At 54.9% G+C, this 19185-nt stretch overlaps 1 protein-coding gene across 7 annotated transcripts in view; it reads left to right on the top strand.

Moving 5' to 3' along the window:
* The window catches only part of EML2 (EMAP like 2), a 39056-nt gene that overhangs the window by 4341 nt on the left and 15530 nt on the right, over positions 1–19185 (top strand). For 2 of the 7 annotated variants that reach the window (XR_010837846.1, XM_067019811.1), the window contains exons 1-7: positions 9026–9365; positions 11933–12151; positions 12244–12367; positions 12552–12656; positions 14541–14569; positions 14777–14906; positions 18557–18706. Coding sequence is in view for 6 of the 7 variants with exons in the window: in XM_067019811.1 (XP_066875912.1) it covers positions 9194–9365; positions 11933–12151; positions 12244–12367; positions 12552–12656; positions 14541–14569; positions 14777–14906; positions 18557–18706 (929 nt within the window). In the remaining variant the exon portion in view is untranslated. The other 5 variants (XM_067019813.1, XM_067019812.1, XM_067019815.1 and 2 more) reach the window with 5 other exon arrangements.

The following is a 19185-nucleotide window of genomic DNA, read 5'->3' on the forward strand; positions in this document are numbered from 1 at the left end:
CGGGGCAGCGGCTGTAGAAGGGGGGTGTTTGCTGAGAGTGCGGTTGCCTTAGAGCCGCGCTGGGCAAAAGAGCCAGTGTCACCCGGAGTATGGACCTAGAGACTCCGGGGAACCTGGGCACCGCCTTGGAGAGGAGGGCACGGAGCTTGAAATGACTCTTGAAGTTCCCACTCTCCCAAAGGGTTTTCAAATCGACCGTATCAAACTTTCCCTACTGTGGATAAAACCCAGGGTCAGCGGGACAATCCTCTCCTAGGGACCAGAGAGGCATCAGACCCTCTTAGGTCTGCAGGGGTCCAGACGCCTGGAAATCGGTCTAACCCCCAACACCCCACCCCCGGCACCATGTAGGGAAAGGGGAAAGGAAGGAGGATCTCGGTTGGAGCCCCAGAAAGACACAGAGTCACAGAGGCATGAGACAGATACAGAGACTGAGAGACAGAGACAGACAGGATGAGACGCACGGCAAGAGACCAGAAACCAAAAGGCAGAGGAAGACAGAGACAAAAATGTGGGCTAGGCGACAAAGAGGAGATAGAGACGCAGAGAGAGATACAGAGAATGGGAGAAAGAGGCAGAGATACAGAGCTGTCTAGAGGCTAAACAGAGATTGTGAGACGTGGAGACATAGATGCTGAGAGACAGACAGAAGGAGGATATAGACTGTGGGCACAGAGAGGCAGAGCGGCAAAGGCGCGGGCTAAGACATGCAGAAAGAGGGTCCCAGAGACTTGAGGGGGACGTGGGGCAAGGGGAACGGACTGGGATGGGGGGAGCCCTCACCTGTCCCCAGCCCTCCTCTCGATCACTTGCTTCTGACGCTGCTGCCTCCACTGCCTCGCCTGGGCTCTGGAAGAGGTGACAGCCCCGGGGTGGTGGGAGGGGGCGGGGCCAGGGCGGGCCAAGGAACAGGAAGGGGGGAGCTCGGGGCAGAGACCCAGCACAGGGGGCCAGTTGCGTGTGAGTGTCACAGCCCCTCAGGGTCACGTGGGAGAGCAGTCACTGTCATCATCCTGAGGCCCCCCCCCAGGATGCACAGCCTCTCACACCGTCCCACCCGTCCCACTCAGCCCCTGCACACGGAGTCTCAGTCACACACGGCGTCACGCACAATCCCATGCCCCCAGCCGCAGGGAGGCACGACACAGAATCTCACACACTGTTCCTCACAGAACACGTTCTTCGTGTTCATTCACAGCCCTACAATCCAGAGTCACACCCAGAGACCCAAAGTCTCCCCCCGACAGGCTGACAGTCATTCGCAGTGACACAGCCACGTACCTGGGGCGTGGACTCCTCCGCTCACACGGAAACGCAATCACAGCTTCCCACAGTCCCAACGATACAGTGTCCGTCACACACACATTCACACCATCACTAGGTCACATCACAAACACTGTCTGTCTCCCCCCACTGGCCTGTGTGCCCCATGAGGACAGAGCCAGGGCGTCTCAGTCACCACTGGGTCCCCAGCCATCACTCAGCACGGGTTGGGGCATAGAGCAGAGGCTCGAAGAATGATGGTCGACGAAATAAAGGCAGACAGTTATATGGTTCCTCACGCAGTCATACAATCCTCTAATGATGCGATCTGAAGGTAACACACAATGTTACACAACTCCACCCATGAACACGCTCACACATCGAGTCACACACTTCACCTAATCACCTACAGAGTCACCTACAGAGTCACCTACAGAGTCCACAGTCATATTCCAACAACACACATTCCCCAAGTGTCACTAAGGCACACGCTCGTGAGCTCCCGCTGTCACGTTGTCACACTGTCCTCCTCAGCCACACCCAGCGCTAAGGTCATACAAACATACAACTCTCCATCACGGCCTCACCCGCACTCACAAGTCACATACAGTCACCCACAGTCACACATTTTCCACAGGGTCACACATCCTCATCCCGTGATCACACACGAACCCATAGCCTCACGTGATCTCCTGGTCCCAGTCACCACTGAATCGCACGCCCCCTCACGACCTCCACTTTCAGTCTCTTCCTTTGCTCTGAAATGCGGAGAATATTTGGCTTAGAAACTGCATCTGGCTCTCAGCACTCTCTTCCCCCTTTAATACAAATCACCGATCCCTGCACGTTAATCATACGAGTAACATTCAGGAACACACACTCCCTGAGGAGCTGTGAGAGAAATGGGTGAGTCTGCCCATTTTGCAGAGGAGCAACTGAGGCCCAGAGGCCCCGGGAGGGGCAGGGCGTAAGGGTGGCGTGAGATCCAGCACCAGAGGCTAAACGGAGAGCAGTCGGGGGGAGGGGGGTTGACGTGGGGTGGGTCCTGGCTTCCCGACCTCCAGCTGGCCTCCCTGCTCTCTGCCCCACATTCCTGGCGCCCTCTGGGTCCTGGGAAAGGCTCGGTTCTTGAAGTGGAGAGGGGAGGGGTCTGAGATTGCCCGGCACCTTGGGAAGACGCTGGGGTTGGGAGGGAGTCTCTTCTTGGCCTCCAGAGGGCCTGGGGGTCACTTGCTAGGGATGGGAAGGTGGGGGGAGGCTGCAAAGTGGGAGGAGAGAGGCTGGGGGTGGGAGGGGGAAGCAGGGGAGAGGAACTGAGGTGGTGAGAGAGACAGGAAAAGAAACCAAGGAGCAAGAAAAACCAGACAGGCAGAGAAAGGCAGAGACAGGAAGAGGCAGAGATGACAGAGACCAAGAGAGACAGATAGTGAGAAAGAAATAGAAAAGGACAGAAAGTAGAGAGAGAGAGTGAGAGAAAACAAAACAGGACAGGGGAGAGAAAACAGGGACCAAGAGAGAGAGAAAGACAGCGAGAGAATTGATGCAAATTGGGAGATGGAGATGGGGAGGGGTGGAGGGAGAGAGAGCCTGAAAGACGGGGGGCCCTGAGGAGAGATTACCAAGGCAGGAGCCGGGAGATGAGCAGCCGGCTCAGAGCCCCTCGCCCCTCCCTCATCAAGTCCCTCTGGGAAAACACAGGGCAGAACAGAGCACTGGATGTGGGGGGGGGGGTGCGTGAAGGACAGGAGGAGTGATGCCTGGGTCCCCGACTGGACCCCTGCCCATCTCAGCCCTCCTGAGGGCTTTTACAGTCTCCCAGGGTCTGGGGAGGAGACACCAGGGCCACGGGGGGGGCCAGAGGGGCCCTCCGCCATCCCCACGCTCAGCGCTTCAGGCAACTGCAGGCAGAGAAGCAGCCCTGCCCTCTCCCCCGTTCTTCTTCTCTCTCTATCATCCATCTCTCTCCACGCCATCTTCTCTCTCCTCGCTCTGAGTCTCTCCTTTCTCCTCTCCTCCAAGCCCTCATTCAGTTTTGTCTGTCTTCCGCTCTCGTTGGCTAGACTGTCTTTTCTCTTCCCTCCAGGTTTCCTTTTGCGCCCTCCTCATTTCTCTCGCTCACTCCATTCTCCAGGTCAGTCTCTTCTCGCCTGTCTTGAAGCTTTCTCCTTTCTCAACCCTCGTTTCCCATCTCCTCTCAGGGTGTCTGTTTTTCTCTCTCCATGTCCCCTGGTCCAGGGTCTCCAGGCTGTTGTTCCCTCCACCCCAGGCCTGACCAGGCACTGCTCCCCCCACCTCAGGGTGCAGTGGTGGGGAGGAAGCTGGGAGACCTGTGCCTCCCCCTATGGGGCTGCCCGGCCAAGAAGAGCCTGCGGGGAGCAGGCAGGGGCCTGGAGTGCCGGCAGATGGTGCAGGAGAAATGAGGCAGAGAGAGATGGGGAGAGGGGGGCCCCATAGGGACTGAGGACAGAAATGGGAGGCCAAAATGGCCCCCTGGGGACTGCGGAGAGACAGGCCTGAAAGACAGAAACCCAGACACACACACACACACTCACACACACACACACAGGATCCAGAGAAAGACAGGAGCCCAGAGACAGAGATCCAGAGATGGGGGCCTAAGAGACCAACACAAAAAACATGGGACTCAAGAGAGAGACAGAGACAAAGAAGGACATGAGACCCAGAGAGACAGAGACAAGACCTGAAGAGAGACCGAGACATAGAGACATAATACCAAGAGAGACACAGAGACGTGGAGAAATGGGATGGGAACCCAACGAGAGAGAGAGAGAGAGTAAAAGGACAGAGAAAGAGACTCAGAGAGAGGAGACCTGAGAGACAGAGACCCAGAGACAGGTATCAGAGAGATAATCAGAGACAGAGATGAAGAAACGGTCCAGAGAGACAGAGAGACTTGGAACACAGATAAATGAGGATGGGGATAAACTCTCAAAGACAATCAGATAGAGACGAGACAGAGATAAGCCTGCCTCCCCTCACTCTCTTCCAGGAGCGGGGGTGCTTCCTCTGACCCTGCCTCTCTCCCCCTCACTGCCCCCCACCCTCCTGCAGCACATCCTGTCTCCATAGCAACCTTCCCAGATCCTGAGGGCAAATATTGTCCTGGGCAGAAGCAGCCTGGCTGTGTTGACATAATCTCTTGCTGGTGGGCTGAGGGCTCCAGGGAACCAAGAGGCCAGGATGGGAGGGCAGGACAGCAGGGGGGCTCTCCGCTGGGGCTCCCAAAGACAGCTCCCACCTGCCACCACCTCCAGATCAAGGTGCAGTGCTCCCTGCCCTGGGAAGAGCCTCTGAGACATTCACACCTGGAGCCCTGGCTGCCCCCTGGTGGTGGTGGTGGGCCATCCCTCAAGCCCATTTTCTAGCATCACGGAGAGCAGGCTGGCATTTTCCTCCTGGTTTGGACTTATTTTATTTTGTTTTATTATATATATATATATATATATATTTGCGGTTCGCGGGCCTCTCACTGCTGTGGTCTCTCCTGCCGCGGAGCACAGGCTCCGGACACGCAGGCTCAGTGGCCACGGCTCACGGGCCCAGCCGCTCCGCGGCACGTGGGATCCTCCCGGACCGGGGCACGAACCCGTGTCCCCTGCATCGGCAGGCGGACTCTCAACCGCTGCACCACCAGGGAAGCTCTATATTATATTATTTAATTTTATTATTTAATTTTATTTTTTGGTCGCACCACACGACTTGTGGGATCTTTGCTCTCCGACCAGGGATCGAACCCGTGCCCTCGGCAGTGAAAGCATGGAGTCTTGACCACTGGACCACCAGGGAAGTCTCCTTTCCTGGTTTTTAGAATCTGGCTCCTCCTCCCTCTCCTCCCAGCCCTCCTCTGATCCAGGACCCTTCTCTCCCTGTTCTGCTGCCCCAGTCGTTTCCCTCTCCTTTCCATCCATCCCCCAACCTCCCCAGAGCAGCCAGGCAGTGAGAGTGGGTCCTGCTAAAGCACAAACCTGTCCCTGTCCCTCTCCTGCTCAGAACTTGCCATGGCTCCCCAGTGCCTTCAAGAGAAAGCTCAGGCTCTTCTCACAGCCTCCCAGGCCTTTGCTGAGCTCTCCAGCCTTCTCTCCATCACCTCCCAACTCTTCAAACCCTTTCCAGTCCCCCAATCTCGGTTCCAGCAGTTTTTTCTGCCTCAGATACCTCCACACAATTATGGTCCAGTCTTCCAAGCCCACCTCAAAATTAGCTCAGTCACTCAACAAATAATGATTTCCTCTCCTGGACCATGAGCTCTGCGGGGGCAGGGCTGGGGCTGTCTCAGTCACTACTGGGTCCCCAGCATCACCCAACACAGGTTCGGCACAGAGCTGGATTCAATGTACTTTATTGGGTACTTGTTATGTATCAGGCCCTGGGCTTGGTGATGTCGGGGGCCTGGATGGCCAAGATAGCCCTTGCCCTGCCCTCATGGAGCTCCCAGCCCAGGTATAGACTTAGGGAGACAGACTAATGGGAGGAGAAGTAGAAAGAGAAACACAAAGAAAGAAAGAGTCAGAAAGACAGAGGAAAGGGACTTCCCTGGTAGTCCAGTGGTTAAGACTCCATACTTCCACTGCAGGGGCTATGGGCTCGATCCCTGTTCGGGGAACTAAGACCCTGCATGCCATGCGGCATGGTCAAAAAAAAAAAAAAAAAAGAGGCTGAGAAAAAAACAGAGTCCAAAATCAGGCTAATTAATAATAATTAATTATTATGAGACTTCATCCTCATAACAGACCTGTAGCAGAGGTATTTTCATTTCCATTTTCCAGAAGAAGAAACTGAGGCTCAGAGAGGGGCAGTAACTTGCTCCAGGTGACGTAGCTCATAAGTGATGCATCAAGGACCCAATTTCCAGACAGAGACATAAAGAGAGACAGAGATGAGGGAGAAAAGCAGCTGGAAACCTAGAAGAGAGAGAAGGAAACCTAGAGGCAGAGAGAAAAGACAAAGCATGACAGTGAGCCTTGCTCCCACCCCACTCCCGTCACCCGGGCTTTTAACATCTCCCTGAGAAAAGCACTTGTAATAAACTAGCTCCATTAGCCTTACCCAAAAGCCACTGTGCCGAGCAGCACTTGACAGGCATGAGATCACTGAACCTGCTCTTCTCCCCTGAGAAGTGGGTGCTGGGATGACTCCCATTTGGCAGAGAAGGAAAAGCCAAGCTATTGGGCCAAGGTCACTGTGCGCACACAGAGCAAGGACTGACTCATCGCTGTGTGTCACCTGCCCCAACAACCCACCAGCCTAAACTCCTCCCCCTGTGGTTCCTTCATTCACAACTTGGTTGCACTTCTCACCCCCAACACACAGAGCCTTCAGGATCTGAACTCCCTTGGGCTCCCACAGGCCTCTGGGGACACTCCGGTAACAGCCCTTAGCACATTGCAGCCTGCTGAACACCGTTCTGTATGTAGGAGTCTGATTTCCCCTCTCCTAGAATTGGAGCTCAGGGAGGTGGAGGGTGAGAGAAATGGGAGTTTGGGAAGCAGGAAATCTGAGTTCCTGCATTGTTTCTATCAGTAACACAGTTAGCTGTGATCATAGAAGGATAATGGCCCGCGTCTATTTCGGTCACCCCTTGGAACCCGTTATTGATCTTATATAGTAGGTTTCACTGAGAAATGAATAGGGTTTGCTGTCATTTATGTGTGACTACTGTGTGCCAGGCACTGCTCTCATGTGTAATTTACATAGGTGGCCTCACTAGGGCTCATGGAGGATACAGTGACAAACCGCCAACATCTGCCCACAATCTTCGAGGTCCTGCAAGATCTGCAGGCCCATTACCTCCCTGACCTCATCTACCTCCTGCTCTCCTCTTCCTCCACAGCTCCATCCTCACCGGTCTTCTTGTTGCCCCAGGAATATGCCAAACTCATACTTACCTCTGGACCTTTGCACTTACTCTTCCCTCTGCGTGGAAAGCTACTTCCTGCCCCTCCCACCCCCGCCTTGTGTGACTGCTTCCTTCTTGTCATTTACATCTCAGCTGAAATGTCACTTCCTCAGAAAGACTTTCGCTGGCCCCACTCTCTCTAAATTAACCTCACCCTCCCTTCCCTGACCATATCACTCTATCTTATCTCTGTAATGCCAGGAGCTGAAATTATCTTAAGAGCTCTGTGCCTGTTTCTTTATCTGTAAAATGGTGATGAAAATAGGATTTGCGATGAAGATAACTGAGTGCTTGACACATAGTAAGTGCTCAATAAATGTTAGCTATTACTATTTACTTGTTTTCTGTATTGCGGTTTACTTCCTCCGCAAGCTGAGCAGTCCTCGAGGGCAAACTCTGGGGCTGACTTGCTTTTCACTGAAACTCCAGCACTTAGAACAGAGCTTGGCACATAATAGGCACTCAGTAAACATTTTATTTATTTATTTATTTTTTATTTTTGTCTGCGTTGGGTCTTCGTTGCTGCGCGCGGGCTTTCTCTAGCTGAGGAGAGCGGGGGCTACTCTTCGTTGCGGCGCGAGGGCTTCTCATGGCGGTAGCTTCTTTTGTTGCGAGGCTCTAGGTGTGTGGGCTTCAGTAGTTGTGGCATGCAGGCTCAGTAGTTGTGGCTCGCAGTCTCTAGAGCACAGGCTCAGTACTTGTGGCACGCTGGCTTAGCTGCTCCATGGCATGTGGGATCTTCTCGGACCAGGGATCGAACACGTGACCCCTGCATTGGCAGGTGGATTCTCAATCACTGCGCCACCAGGAAAGTCCCAAAATTTTCAAATGAATGAAAGAAGTAGGCACTATATGACCCCCCATTTTCCAGATGTGGAAACTGAGGCTCAAGGTCAGAGTCAGAAACTGTGGAGTCAGGATTCAAACCCAGGCCAATTTGGTTCCCAAGATCTGGGCTTCCAAGTCCTGCTTGTGTCCAGAGGCAAATCTCTTCTGCTTTGGGCTCACTTCCCACCGCTATAAAGCATGTTCTGGATCATTTCTAGGTGCTGACCCTCAATGGAGACTTGGAGAAAGTGGTCCAGTATTCTTTAAGTCCATTGTCAGCTTTTCTACCCTCCCCTCTCCCCCCAACTTCGCAGCCGCCTCCGACTGACACCGCCAGCCATCCAGGCATCACAGCTGGGCCTTTGTCAAAACCCGGACTGGAATAAGGTTGTGGGAGATGAACGCTGTAGGGGAGGAGCTAAGGGCCTGGGGCGGCCAATAGGAAAGTGGAAGGAAAGGTTAGGGCGGGACTAACAGGCTTGGGGGTAGTGGTATAAACTTAAGGGGCGGAGCCAATCCTATCAGGAGGCCGAGTCAAGGGCTCTGGGCCAAGCACCATCGCCCTGAGATGCTTAGGGGGCGAGGCCAAAAGCTCTGGGAGCGGGAATAGAACTTTAACTCCCCCCTCAGGATTCTGGGGGTGGAGCTAAGAGCCCTGGGGGCGGGCGTAGATAGAATAAACAAGAGTTCTAAGAAATGAGCTAGAATAAGAGTTCCAGGGCGGAGCTAGTGGATATCTAGCGGATTTGATACTCTAGGGTCAGGCTCTAGTCTTGCAAGGTGGCTTCTCGAAAATCCAGTAAAAGATTAGGGAGGTTTGCGGGGTGTGGGGTGTCTTCTTCCACCCTATCTTCCTCTAAGAGCCGGGGGCTATGCTTCGGGCTGAAAAGCAGAGAAGGCCCTGCCCCTTCCAAACCTTCTGCACCCCTATTGGCGGAGGGGGCCTGCGCGACAGGCTCTCATTGGTCCTGAACAGGCGGGGGTGTCTAGAGAGAATACGCGCCTGTTGTGGGCGGGACCAGACAGTACCGAGGGGGATCTCGGGTCAGCCAATCCCGGCCCGAAGATTGTGTTGGGGGGCCTGGCAGGGGGTGTCCCGACACCCCCCTTTCTGGGCATCCTGGGGGATGACCCCGGTGCCAGGTCCGGCGTCGGCCGCCTGATGCCGGGCAGGCCGAGCCGGGGATGCTGGAACGAAGGGCGTTGCTATGGCAACGGGAGGCAGGGCCTGTGGGGGGAGCCCAGGCCCGAGCTGGGGCCGGGGGGGCTGGCGGTGGCTGTGGCGGGGCGATGGCGGAGCGCGGCCCGGCCTTCTGCGGCCTCTACGACACGTCCTCCCTGCTTCAATACTGCAACGGTGAGACCCCTCCTCAGTTCCGACCCTGGCCCCGCCCAGGGCTGGACCTATCTCCTCCTGCCCCAACCTCCTCCTTCCAAGTCCCCATCCTGGCCCCTTGCTGAAGATCCCCCTTTCTCCCCTAGCAGGACCCTGACCCCAGAGCAAGCTCCCTGATCCCCAAAGCCCTGATCCCAGTCTCCCACCCTCTTCAACCCTCCCCTTTTTCGGAGGTGGCTGAACTGAGAGACAGGAGCAGAACCTCAGGAGCTTGGGGCAGAAGCGGGGGAGGCCTGGAGCTCTGGAACCCTGCCTTCCCTATCCCCTCTCAATCCTCTGGGACCCTCCCCCTTCTCCCTAGCAGAGGGACAGATTAGGGGGAGAGTGGGATTTGGTGTTGGCTTGTGGGCTGGATGTGGGACTGGGTAGGATGACCCGAGGACTTTGCTTCGACTGTACCCCCCAAATCCTCAGGCCCCGCCCCTCCCACCCATTAGGACTCATCCCTTCTCCCTAGACAAATGGGTACGATACAAGAAGGGTCGCCGTGGGTGTCAGGCCCAGATGAGGGAAGCTGGAGGCATGGGGGAGGAGGGAGGGATGGGAGAAGTGGGAAGTGGGGGCTGGTTTCTGGGCAAAAGTGCTGAAGGTGGGGGAATGGTCGGGAGGGAGCAGAGGACTTGAGTCATGGTGGGTGGGGGGTGGGCAGGCCAAGGCCTCAGAATGCAGCTGGCTCTCTGGATGGGGGTTGAAGGGCCAAGGTGAAAGCCCCCCCATTTCACTCAGGGGCCCTGAGAAGGAGCTATCTTCCATTTGGAGGCTCACTCCCCTGGGCACACACCCCAGTGTCAGGGACCACTGGAGTTGGCAGAGCTCCAGAATGCTTAGCTTGTCTCCTCTGCCCCTCTAAGAGGCAGGCTGACTGGGTGCCTAAGCCTGGGGTCAAGTACCTGTTTGCTGCTGAAAGGCTGTGTGTCCATGCACAAGCAGCTCCACCTCTCTGGGTCTCAGTCCCCTTCCACCTTCCTGCCTCCTCAAATGGGTATAATACTACAGCTGCTAGAGTTGCTGGGAGCACTGGGTAGCATAATAACAGTTAATTATATTCTGGATTTACTGAGCACATAACCAGAGCCAGGTGAGGTGCTAAGTGTTTTGCCACGTGTAAGCTCCCTATAACAGATCTCATTTGGGGGGGTAGTATTATTAATGGTAGGTAAGAGGGGTCTTGGCACAAGGAGGTGACCAGGCCCTCCTGCACCTCGCCTATTGGCTGTTTGACCTTTGGTGATCTCTGCACACTCCCCAACCGCCGTCCTTAGTTTCCTCTTTTGCAAAACGTTTCGCCAACGGGGCCCTGAGATTCCTCCTCTTACGAGTTCCAAGTCCCGACAGCTCTCTCCCTCAGACCTCGGGAGGCCCCCACCTTCCAATGCAGGTCCAGGCACCCGACCAGAGAGGAGCTGGGTGGGGGGCAGGGCGGGCGAGGCCAGGCAGGCGATTGGGCTGCGGAGGTCGGGGGGGAGGGAGTGAAGGGATAGACGGCTGCACTGCGGAGACCAGCGGACGGGCGGGGCGGCCTACGGACAGGGATGGCAGGTGCTACTTCCACGCCCGGTTCCTGTTAATGGTACCACCCTCACTTCTACCGGACTGGGAGCCAGGGCTTTCTTGGTTGTTGCCAGCAATGAGTCTGGGTATGAGTGGTCTGGGGGGGAGGGGGGAGGGGAGACCACCTTGGTCCTCTGTCCCTCCCACTTCGGGAAAAATGGGCGGGGTGGGGGGCCCCCCCGCGGGAGATGGCGGAGTTATTCCTTTGCACCCATGGCCTAGAGGGGAGAGGGAGAGCCGAATCAGGGGCATGGGGTACATAAGCCAAATAAAGGAGGGGAATAGAGGGGAAAAGCTCGGGTCGGGGAAGAGAGCTTGGGTGTCAGATCGCCGCGGGTATCTCCCTTCCGTGGGTCTCGGGTCTTGGATGCGCTGCCTGCAACTCCCAAATCTGCCGTCAGGGGCCGCAGAAACTCTGTCCTTGCAGCAGGCTCGTGTGTCGAACCCCTTGGTGAGGAGGGAATGCGAAGGCGAGGGACCAGGCACGACCTTTTTGGCTTGGAAAGTCTTAGAAACAGAGAGGGAACGTTAGTACCCGCGACAAAATCTTGATATTCGTCAGAGAATATTGGGAATCAATTCTAGAATGTTGGTGTCACTAGGGAAAACTAGGTGTCATCCTTAAAATGTTGATGTGACTCATACGTATTTAGCATCTTAGTCATAGACTCTTAAAACCAGAGTCGAGAGGCTCTTGATTCGTAGACTCTTAGAAGGTTAGAGAGGAAGGGACTTCCCTAAGGTCACGCCTCCAGGGCGCTGCAGCAGAGAGGAGTGTGCGGACAAGGGCTGAGAGCTGTGGGGATTTCCTTCCCCTTTTCTTGGCCCACATCCAAGCGTCCCAGCCCCAGGTTACTGGAGAGGAAGGGGGCGTGGCTGGCCCCAGGCTCAGACCAGGGCAGGCTGGAGGGACATCTCACCTCCGGCGTTGTAGCTCCTGGGTGGCCCCCCGCAGCGAGCGCTCCCTTGCCTTCCAGATGACAATTTGTCGGGCACGAGCGGGATGGAGGTGGACGACCGCGTGTCGGCGCTGGAGCAGCGGCTGCAGCTGCAGGAAGACGAGCTGGCGGTCCTAAAGGCCGCGCTGGCTGACGCGCTGCGTCGCCTGCGGGCATGCGAGGAGCAAGGCGCTGCTCTGCGCGCGCGGGGCACCCCCAAGGGCCGGGCGCCTCCGCGCCTAGGCACCACAGCCTCGGGTATCTTCACTAAACTGGAGGGGTGAGACGGGAGGGACTGGGGCCAGGACCTCACACTCACCCCCTTCTGTCCTCCAACTTCATGCCTCTAGTGTGTCAGCTCTTGAAAGGCCTTCCCACCAGGACGCCCCTCAATGGCTCGGGACCCCCGCGGCGCGTGGGCGGCTATGCCACGTCCCCATCCTCCCCCAAAAAGGAGACGACCTCCGGGCGCAGGTAAGGCACGGAAGCCAGGATCCCTAGTTTCCTCCAAGACCTCGAAGGCTGTTCATATGGAAACGGATGGACTCATAGGTCCGAACACCAGCAGCGGAAGATCCGGGGAAGTTCTTGCCCGCCTCCGGCACTCGTCTGCTGGCCTCGCGGGCCCTGCCCCTACCTGCGTGCTCTCTATTCGCAGTGCCCGCCGCTACTTGTCACCAGAGCGCCTCGCCTCAGTGCGCCGCGAGGACCCACGCAGCCGCACCACATCCTCTAGCAGCAATTGTAGCGCCAAAAAGGAAGGGTAGGTATCCGAAGCGGGGTCGTGCCACAACGGGTGGGGCCAGGATCCCAGTTAGACTTGGAAAAGGATGGGGGATTTAGGGTGATGCCCCAGGCCACGAGGTGATAACCTAAAGCGCGGTCATCTAGTTCAGAATGCGGAAACAGTGCCGGAGGCTCAGAGAGACCAATCTTGAGATAGCGTGGTTGAACTGGAAGGCATGGAAACGCGGAGCCAACATGGAGGGGCGTGGTCAAAGCATTAAGGGGCTGGACTAGAACATAGGAGACGTGGATGATTAGCGTCTCTTGGATGAGCCGGAGTAGAAGTTAGGGAGGAGCCAGGTTTGTGGGCGTGGCTATTAAGGTAAAGGGGAGAGTCCCCGTAGAGTCTCTGAGATGCAGCCAGGGCAGGACCCTCAGAGGAGTTTCTGCAGGAAATGGGGTAATCTGAGGGAGAGAAGTGATTGGAATTTGAGGGTGTGGCCAGAGGGTTAGCCAGGGCAGAATGAGAACCTGGGGTGGGGGTAATGGGCTAAGACCAGGTGCCGTAGTGTCCGATGCAAGAAGCTGGGCGGAGGGGAGCCTGGGGCGCTGCCAGGTGGAAATGGGCGTGGGGTGGGCGTGGGCAGATATCGGTAGGCTTGAAGGGACTCTAGGTGAAAGTGGTCATGGTCTGAAGTTTGACCGGACCTGAGGAGGGTAGGCGGTTCCATGGAGAGCTGTCAGTTCAGGGGCAGGATCGGAAGGAGAGGTGTGTATGATCAGGATGTTGGGCGTGGTCAAGTTCCCAGAGCCCTGGCCACACTGAAGGTCTGGGCGGTGTAAAAACCTGAGTGTGGAGTCCTGATGCAGTGGGCGTGGTCGGGGCTTGGCGGGACCGGACTAAGTAAGGCAGGACCAGAGTCAAAAATCACACATTTCGACCTCACTGAAATAATGGCAGACACGTACATAAGCTATGTGCCAGGCACCACGCAAGGCATGTTACATGAATTAACTAATTTAAGCTTCGCAATCACCCGGGAGGTATGTATTTTTATTATCCCCAGTTTAAAAGTGAAGAAACCGAGGCAAGAGGTTTTGCAACTTGTCCGCACTGCTAGGAAGTGGTAGAGCTGGGGTTTGAACTCAGGCAGACGCGTCCCCGAGTCCATGTTCTCAAAAAACACTCTCCCTCCCCCCAAAAAAGAGCCTGGTATCAGGACCCCACAGCCAGGGACCTGAGGCCCAGTGTGACTCTCCTGCTACGGGGTTAGCAGTGGAGGGCGGGGCAGGGCGCGGCGGCGTGGGCGCCACCCAGGGCCGGAAGCGGCGGAGCCGGTCCCGGCTCCACCCCCGGCCCCGAAGCTCCTCCAGCCGCCGCCATGAGTAGCTTTGGAGCTGGGTGAGACTCTCTCGCACACCCCCCTCCTCCTCGCGCTACCGGGATCTGGATCCCAGGTTTCCCCCTTCTCCGGGGACCCAGACCCTCGGGCATCACCTCCTTCCGTCAGCAAAGGGAGTTGGAGACACGCCCCTTCCCTTAAACCCTCACCTCTTCCCTTTCTGCTTGAAGTTTGGGGCTCTGTGGGACTGGGGGTGGGGAGCGTTGGGAGAACCGTGCTGATTAGGTGGGAGGGGTACCTTGTGACGCTCCTCTTCCAGGATTGCATCCCTGCCACTTCGTGCTGTTTGATCTTTGGCGATCACTGCCTCTCTGGGCCTGTGTCTTAGGCTCTGCAAGATCAACCGAGCAAAGCACACGGCCTGCAGAGAGGCAGCGCTCCGCTCCTTACTCGGCCCCCATTTTTCATCAAAGACTTCCGGGGAGCGCTGGGGTGGGGAAGTGGTTTCTCCCAATTTCTGACTTGCCTGCTAATTAGGGCTTTCTTTCTTTTCTTTTCTTTTTTTCCTTTCCTGACAGCAAAACCAAAGAAGTTATCTTCAGCATGGGTGAGTAGGGAGAATGGGAGGGGCTTCCTGGGGCGAGAAGCCAGAACTGGAGGTCAGGAAGCCTGGCTACTGGCTGGGCCTTTGCCTCTTTGGCCTCATTTTCCCGACCTCTTTTAATTAAAAAAGTAAAAAAGTGAAGTCGGAAGGGGAAAGGAAATAGGGTTGGGGGCTGGTGTTGGCACCTGACCTCTGGGGGTGTTCTGGCAGAGGAGGGCTCCGTGAAAATGTTCCTGAGGGGCCGCCCTGTGCCCATGCTAATTCCTGACGAGCTGGCACCCAGCTACAGCCTGGATACACGCTCCGAGCTGCCTGCCCGCCGTCTCAAGCTGGACTGGGTGTATCCTTTTGCTTTAATCTCTTCCTCCTACTCCTCCCAACCGGCCCGCCCCCAGCCTGGAAGGGACCAGAGCCTTTCTGGTGTGGGATTTCAGCTGGAGGGGGAGGGTCTTTGTACTGAAGGTGGGACTTGCCAGGCCTCTGTGGCTTTAGGGGTCAGGAAGAACTGGAGTCTGGAGGGAGCAGAGGAAGGCAGGTTAGCTGACATGACCTTTTATGATTCATTCAAGGAGCAAATGTTTGCTGAGCGCCCTCCATCTGTCAGATCCTCTTCTCCATGTGGGCTGTGTTCCCTGGGCTCACCTTCTAAAGTGCGGGAGACCGAAGACAGTGATTCAGTAAATAAGATAATTTCAGTTAAGTAATCAATGCTGGGAATACAGTAAGCTAAGCTCAAGTGAGAGGAGAAACTGGGTTTCTCTGAGGAGAGGGCATTTGAGCTGAGAATCAAACATTCAGGGCAGGTCTAAGGGCTCTGCGGCCAGAGTGAGCTTGGTGTATTTGAGAAATGGAAGAAGTTGATAACGGTTAAGAACCCTGTCTTTGGAGCCTGGCAGAAATGGGTTGAAACCCCAGCCCAGCCTCTGGTTGGCTACGTGACCCTGGACAAGTCACCTTGCCATTCTGTGCCTCAGTTGCCTCCTCTGAACAATGGGTGTCATGATCTCAGATTCATAAGGCTGTGAAACAATGTGCTTATCATATGGGCCCCATAAATAGAGATTGATTAAAATAATAACCAATCATTATGGAGCACTTATTATATGCCAGGCACTGTTCAAAGCTCTTTCAAGTATCAGTACGTTGAATAATATGATCCTTCTCTTTCGTAGGATTGAGAATATATTTTTACAACAAGTGGCCTCCGAGAGCTCTCTGAGGCCTGCAGGTTGGGAACTATTACCCTTTCTTCCCAGGTGAGGAAACTGAGGTCAAGAGAGGGGACCAAGCAGAAAGAAAAACAAATATATTAACGTATATAAGTGGAACCCAGAAAAATGATACAGATGAACCGGTTTGCAGGGCAGAAATAGAGACACAGACGTAGAGGACAAACATATGGACACCAAGGGGGGAGGGGGGTGGTGGGATGAATTGGGAGATTGGGATTGACATATATAGACTAATATGTATAAAACAGATTACTAATAAGAACCTGCTGTATAACAAAATAAATAAAATAAAATTCAAAAAAAAAAAAAAAGAGAGGGGATATCAAGCCCTGTTCTAGGAAGTCAGAGCAGATCTGAGGCAAGAACTCTGATTCTGAGCCCCAGGCTTTTTCCAAAATGCAAACTGGGGCTTGGGATCAGCATCCTAGGGTCCCAGTCCCTGTCCTCCTCTCTTGGCCTTGGTTTCTGCTCTGGAGGAGGGAGGAATGTGGGAGCCCAGAGCCTCTTTAAGGCAGCTGGAAATATTCGCAGGAATCGAAGAATACCATTCTGTCATGTCAAGCTGGGCTTGATAAGTGAGCATCGAAAGAAAAGCAGCTGAGACAGCAACAGTCAGTACAGGCCTCATCCCCCAGCCCAGAATGGCTGCAGGGTGACGCGGTTTCTGTGGGGTTGGGATACACATATCGACATTCATTCAAATGTTTCCTGAACATTCTGGGGCTAAGGGCTGGGTTCCAACAGTCCCCAAATCACAGTCCGGTGTGGGGACAGAATCCATGACAATGAACTCAGGCTGGGATGGGAGAACCCAGAGAGGGCAGCTGACCCAGCCTGGGCATCAGGGAAGGCTTCTCAGAGGAGGAGTTGTAGAAGAGAACAAAACAGCCCAGTCTTGGCCACTGTGGAACTGACAGTCTCATTAAGGAATAGGTGACAAAATTGATCAGCTAAGTGGATGAGTCTAGCGGAGGAAGTGAGCCTGAAGCTTGATCTGAGGACAGGGCAGCTGAGAAGGGTGGCAGGCAGCGTGCACTAGGCAAAGGGAAACGTTAGTGCCAAGACCTGGGTGACAGTAGTGATCTTAGTGTTTTGAGAAACTCCAAGGTCAGAGAGCAAAGGAGGGCGGAAGCCCTGCTAAGGCCAGGGAGGGGCAAGCCAGGCCAGCGGAGGAGCTTGGGCTTTCTCTTAGGGGAACTGGGGAGCCACAGAAAGTTCTGAACAGAGGAGGGTCACATTCCTTCAGCAAATATTGAACTCACATGTCTGCTGTGTACCAGGCCCCAATCTGGGCACAAGGGGTACATCAGTAAACAAAATGGACAGAGGTCCCTGCCCTCCTGGAGCAGACACTGTAGTTCGGGAGACACAAAATAAATTAAACAGATAACGTGTGGGATGCTGATGAATGTACTACAGGAATACGAAGGGGTAAGGGGGATGGGGGCAGTTGAGGGTGTGTGAGCTTGCAGTTTTTATGTTTGTGTTTGGCCATGGCGCAACCTGTGGGATCTTAGTTCCCCAACCAAGTACTGAGCCCAGGCCCCGGAAGTGAAAGCGCTGAGTCCTAACCACTGGACTGCCAGGGAATTCCAGTTTGCAGTTTTAAATAGCTGGAAACTATCTGGGAGAGGCTTGGGAAGGCATCTCCAAGGAGCTGACAGTTGAGTAGAGACCTGAAGGAGGTGTGGAAGCCGTGGAGAGATGAGGAGGAGGAGTATTCAGGTGGCGGGAAAAGCAAAGGCCCTGAGGTGACTAGAGCTGAACAGGTGTGAGGGGAGTGAGGAATCGGGGTCCAGATCAGGCCAAGCCTCTTGCCTGGGCTTTCATAAGGACTTTTTTTTTGGGGGGGGGATATTTATTTATTTGGGTGCAACAGGTCTTAGTTGCAACACGCAGGCTTCTCTCTAGTTGTGGCACGCGGGCTCAGTAGTTGCAGTGCGCCGGCTTAGTTGCCCCGTGGCATGTGGGATCTTAGTTCCCCGACCAGGAATCGAACTCACGTCCCCTGCATTAGACGGCAGATTCTTAACCACTGGACCACCAGGGAAGCCCCCAAGATTTTGACTTTTGCTCTGAGATGGGAAGGTTCTGAGCAGAGGATGGATGTGAATTGTCTTAGTGTTAACAGATCTTAACAGGATCCCTCTGTGGGGAGGAGGGTAGACAGAAGGTTATATTAGTTTCCTGTGCTGTTAAAACAAATTACCACAAACTTGGTGGCTTAAAACAACAGAAAATGTCACAGTTTCTGGAGGCCAGAAATCCCGCGTCAAGGTGTCAGCAGGGCCGTGGTCTCTCCAGGGGCTCTGGGGGGAGAATTTGTCCCCTGTCTGTCTCCTAGCTTTTGGTGGCTACTGGCAGTCCTTGGGGTTCTTCGGCTTATAGTTACTTTACTCCAATCTCTGTCTTCACACCGCCTTCCCCTACCCTCCCCTACCCCGTGTCTGTCTTTTCTTCTCCGTCCCTTGTAAGGACACTTGTCGCTGGAGTTAGGGCCCATCCAGATAATCCAGGATGATCTCGTCTTGAGATCCTTAATTACATCTGCAAAGACTCCTTTTCCAAGGAAGGTCACATGCACACTTCCCAGGGGTTAATATTTTGGGGGACATATTATGAGGGGATACCATCATTCAACCTCCCGCAAGGGTAAGAGTGGAAACAGGAAAACCTAGCTCTGATGACCTTCATCTAGGAGTCAGTCGGCAGACGCAATGCAAAACAGGCTCTTTAACCGGCCCCTGGGCACCTCCAGCTATGGCTACCGCGGCCGAGACTGCCGGGCCAACCTTTACCTGCTGCCCACCGGGGAGATAGTGTACTTCGTGGCCTCCGTGGCTGTGCTGTACAGTGTGGAGGAACAGAGGCAGCGGCACTACCTCGGACACAATGATGACATCAAGTGGTGAGGCCTGGGGGGAGGATATGCTGAATATTTCCGGCTTCGGACGCTCTTACGGGAGGTGGGCGGGGCCAGGCCTTCCCTGGCCTGCAGGCTGAATTCAGGGGGGTAAAAACTGTGGATTAATGATCAATACTTCAAATGTCGGTGAATTCACTCAGATGCCTGAAGTTTTCACTTCTTTTGAAAACTTCAAGTGGGCACCCCAGACAATCCCACAGTGTGTTGGAGCCCCGTTTTGACAGCCCCTTTATTTTTTATTTTTTTATATTTGGCCTCACCGCACAGCATGTGGGATCTTAGTTCCCCAGCCAGGGGTCGAACCCGTGCCCCCTGCAGTGGAAGCGTGGGGTCTTAACCACTGGACCGCCAAGGAAGTCCCTTTTATTTTATTTTATTTATTTTTGACAGCCCTTTTATTTTGTTTGTTTGTTTGTTTGTTTTTGCGGTACGCGGGCCTCTCACTGCTGTGGCCTCTCCCG

Source organism: Kogia breviceps, chromosome 18, assembly GCF_026419965.1.
Source record: "Kogia breviceps isolate mKogBre1 chromosome 18, mKogBre1 haplotype 1, whole genome shotgun sequence".
In the NCBI taxonomy this organism is placed as follows: domain Eukaryota; kingdom Metazoa; phylum Chordata; class Mammalia; order Artiodactyla; family Physeteridae; genus Kogia; species Kogia breviceps.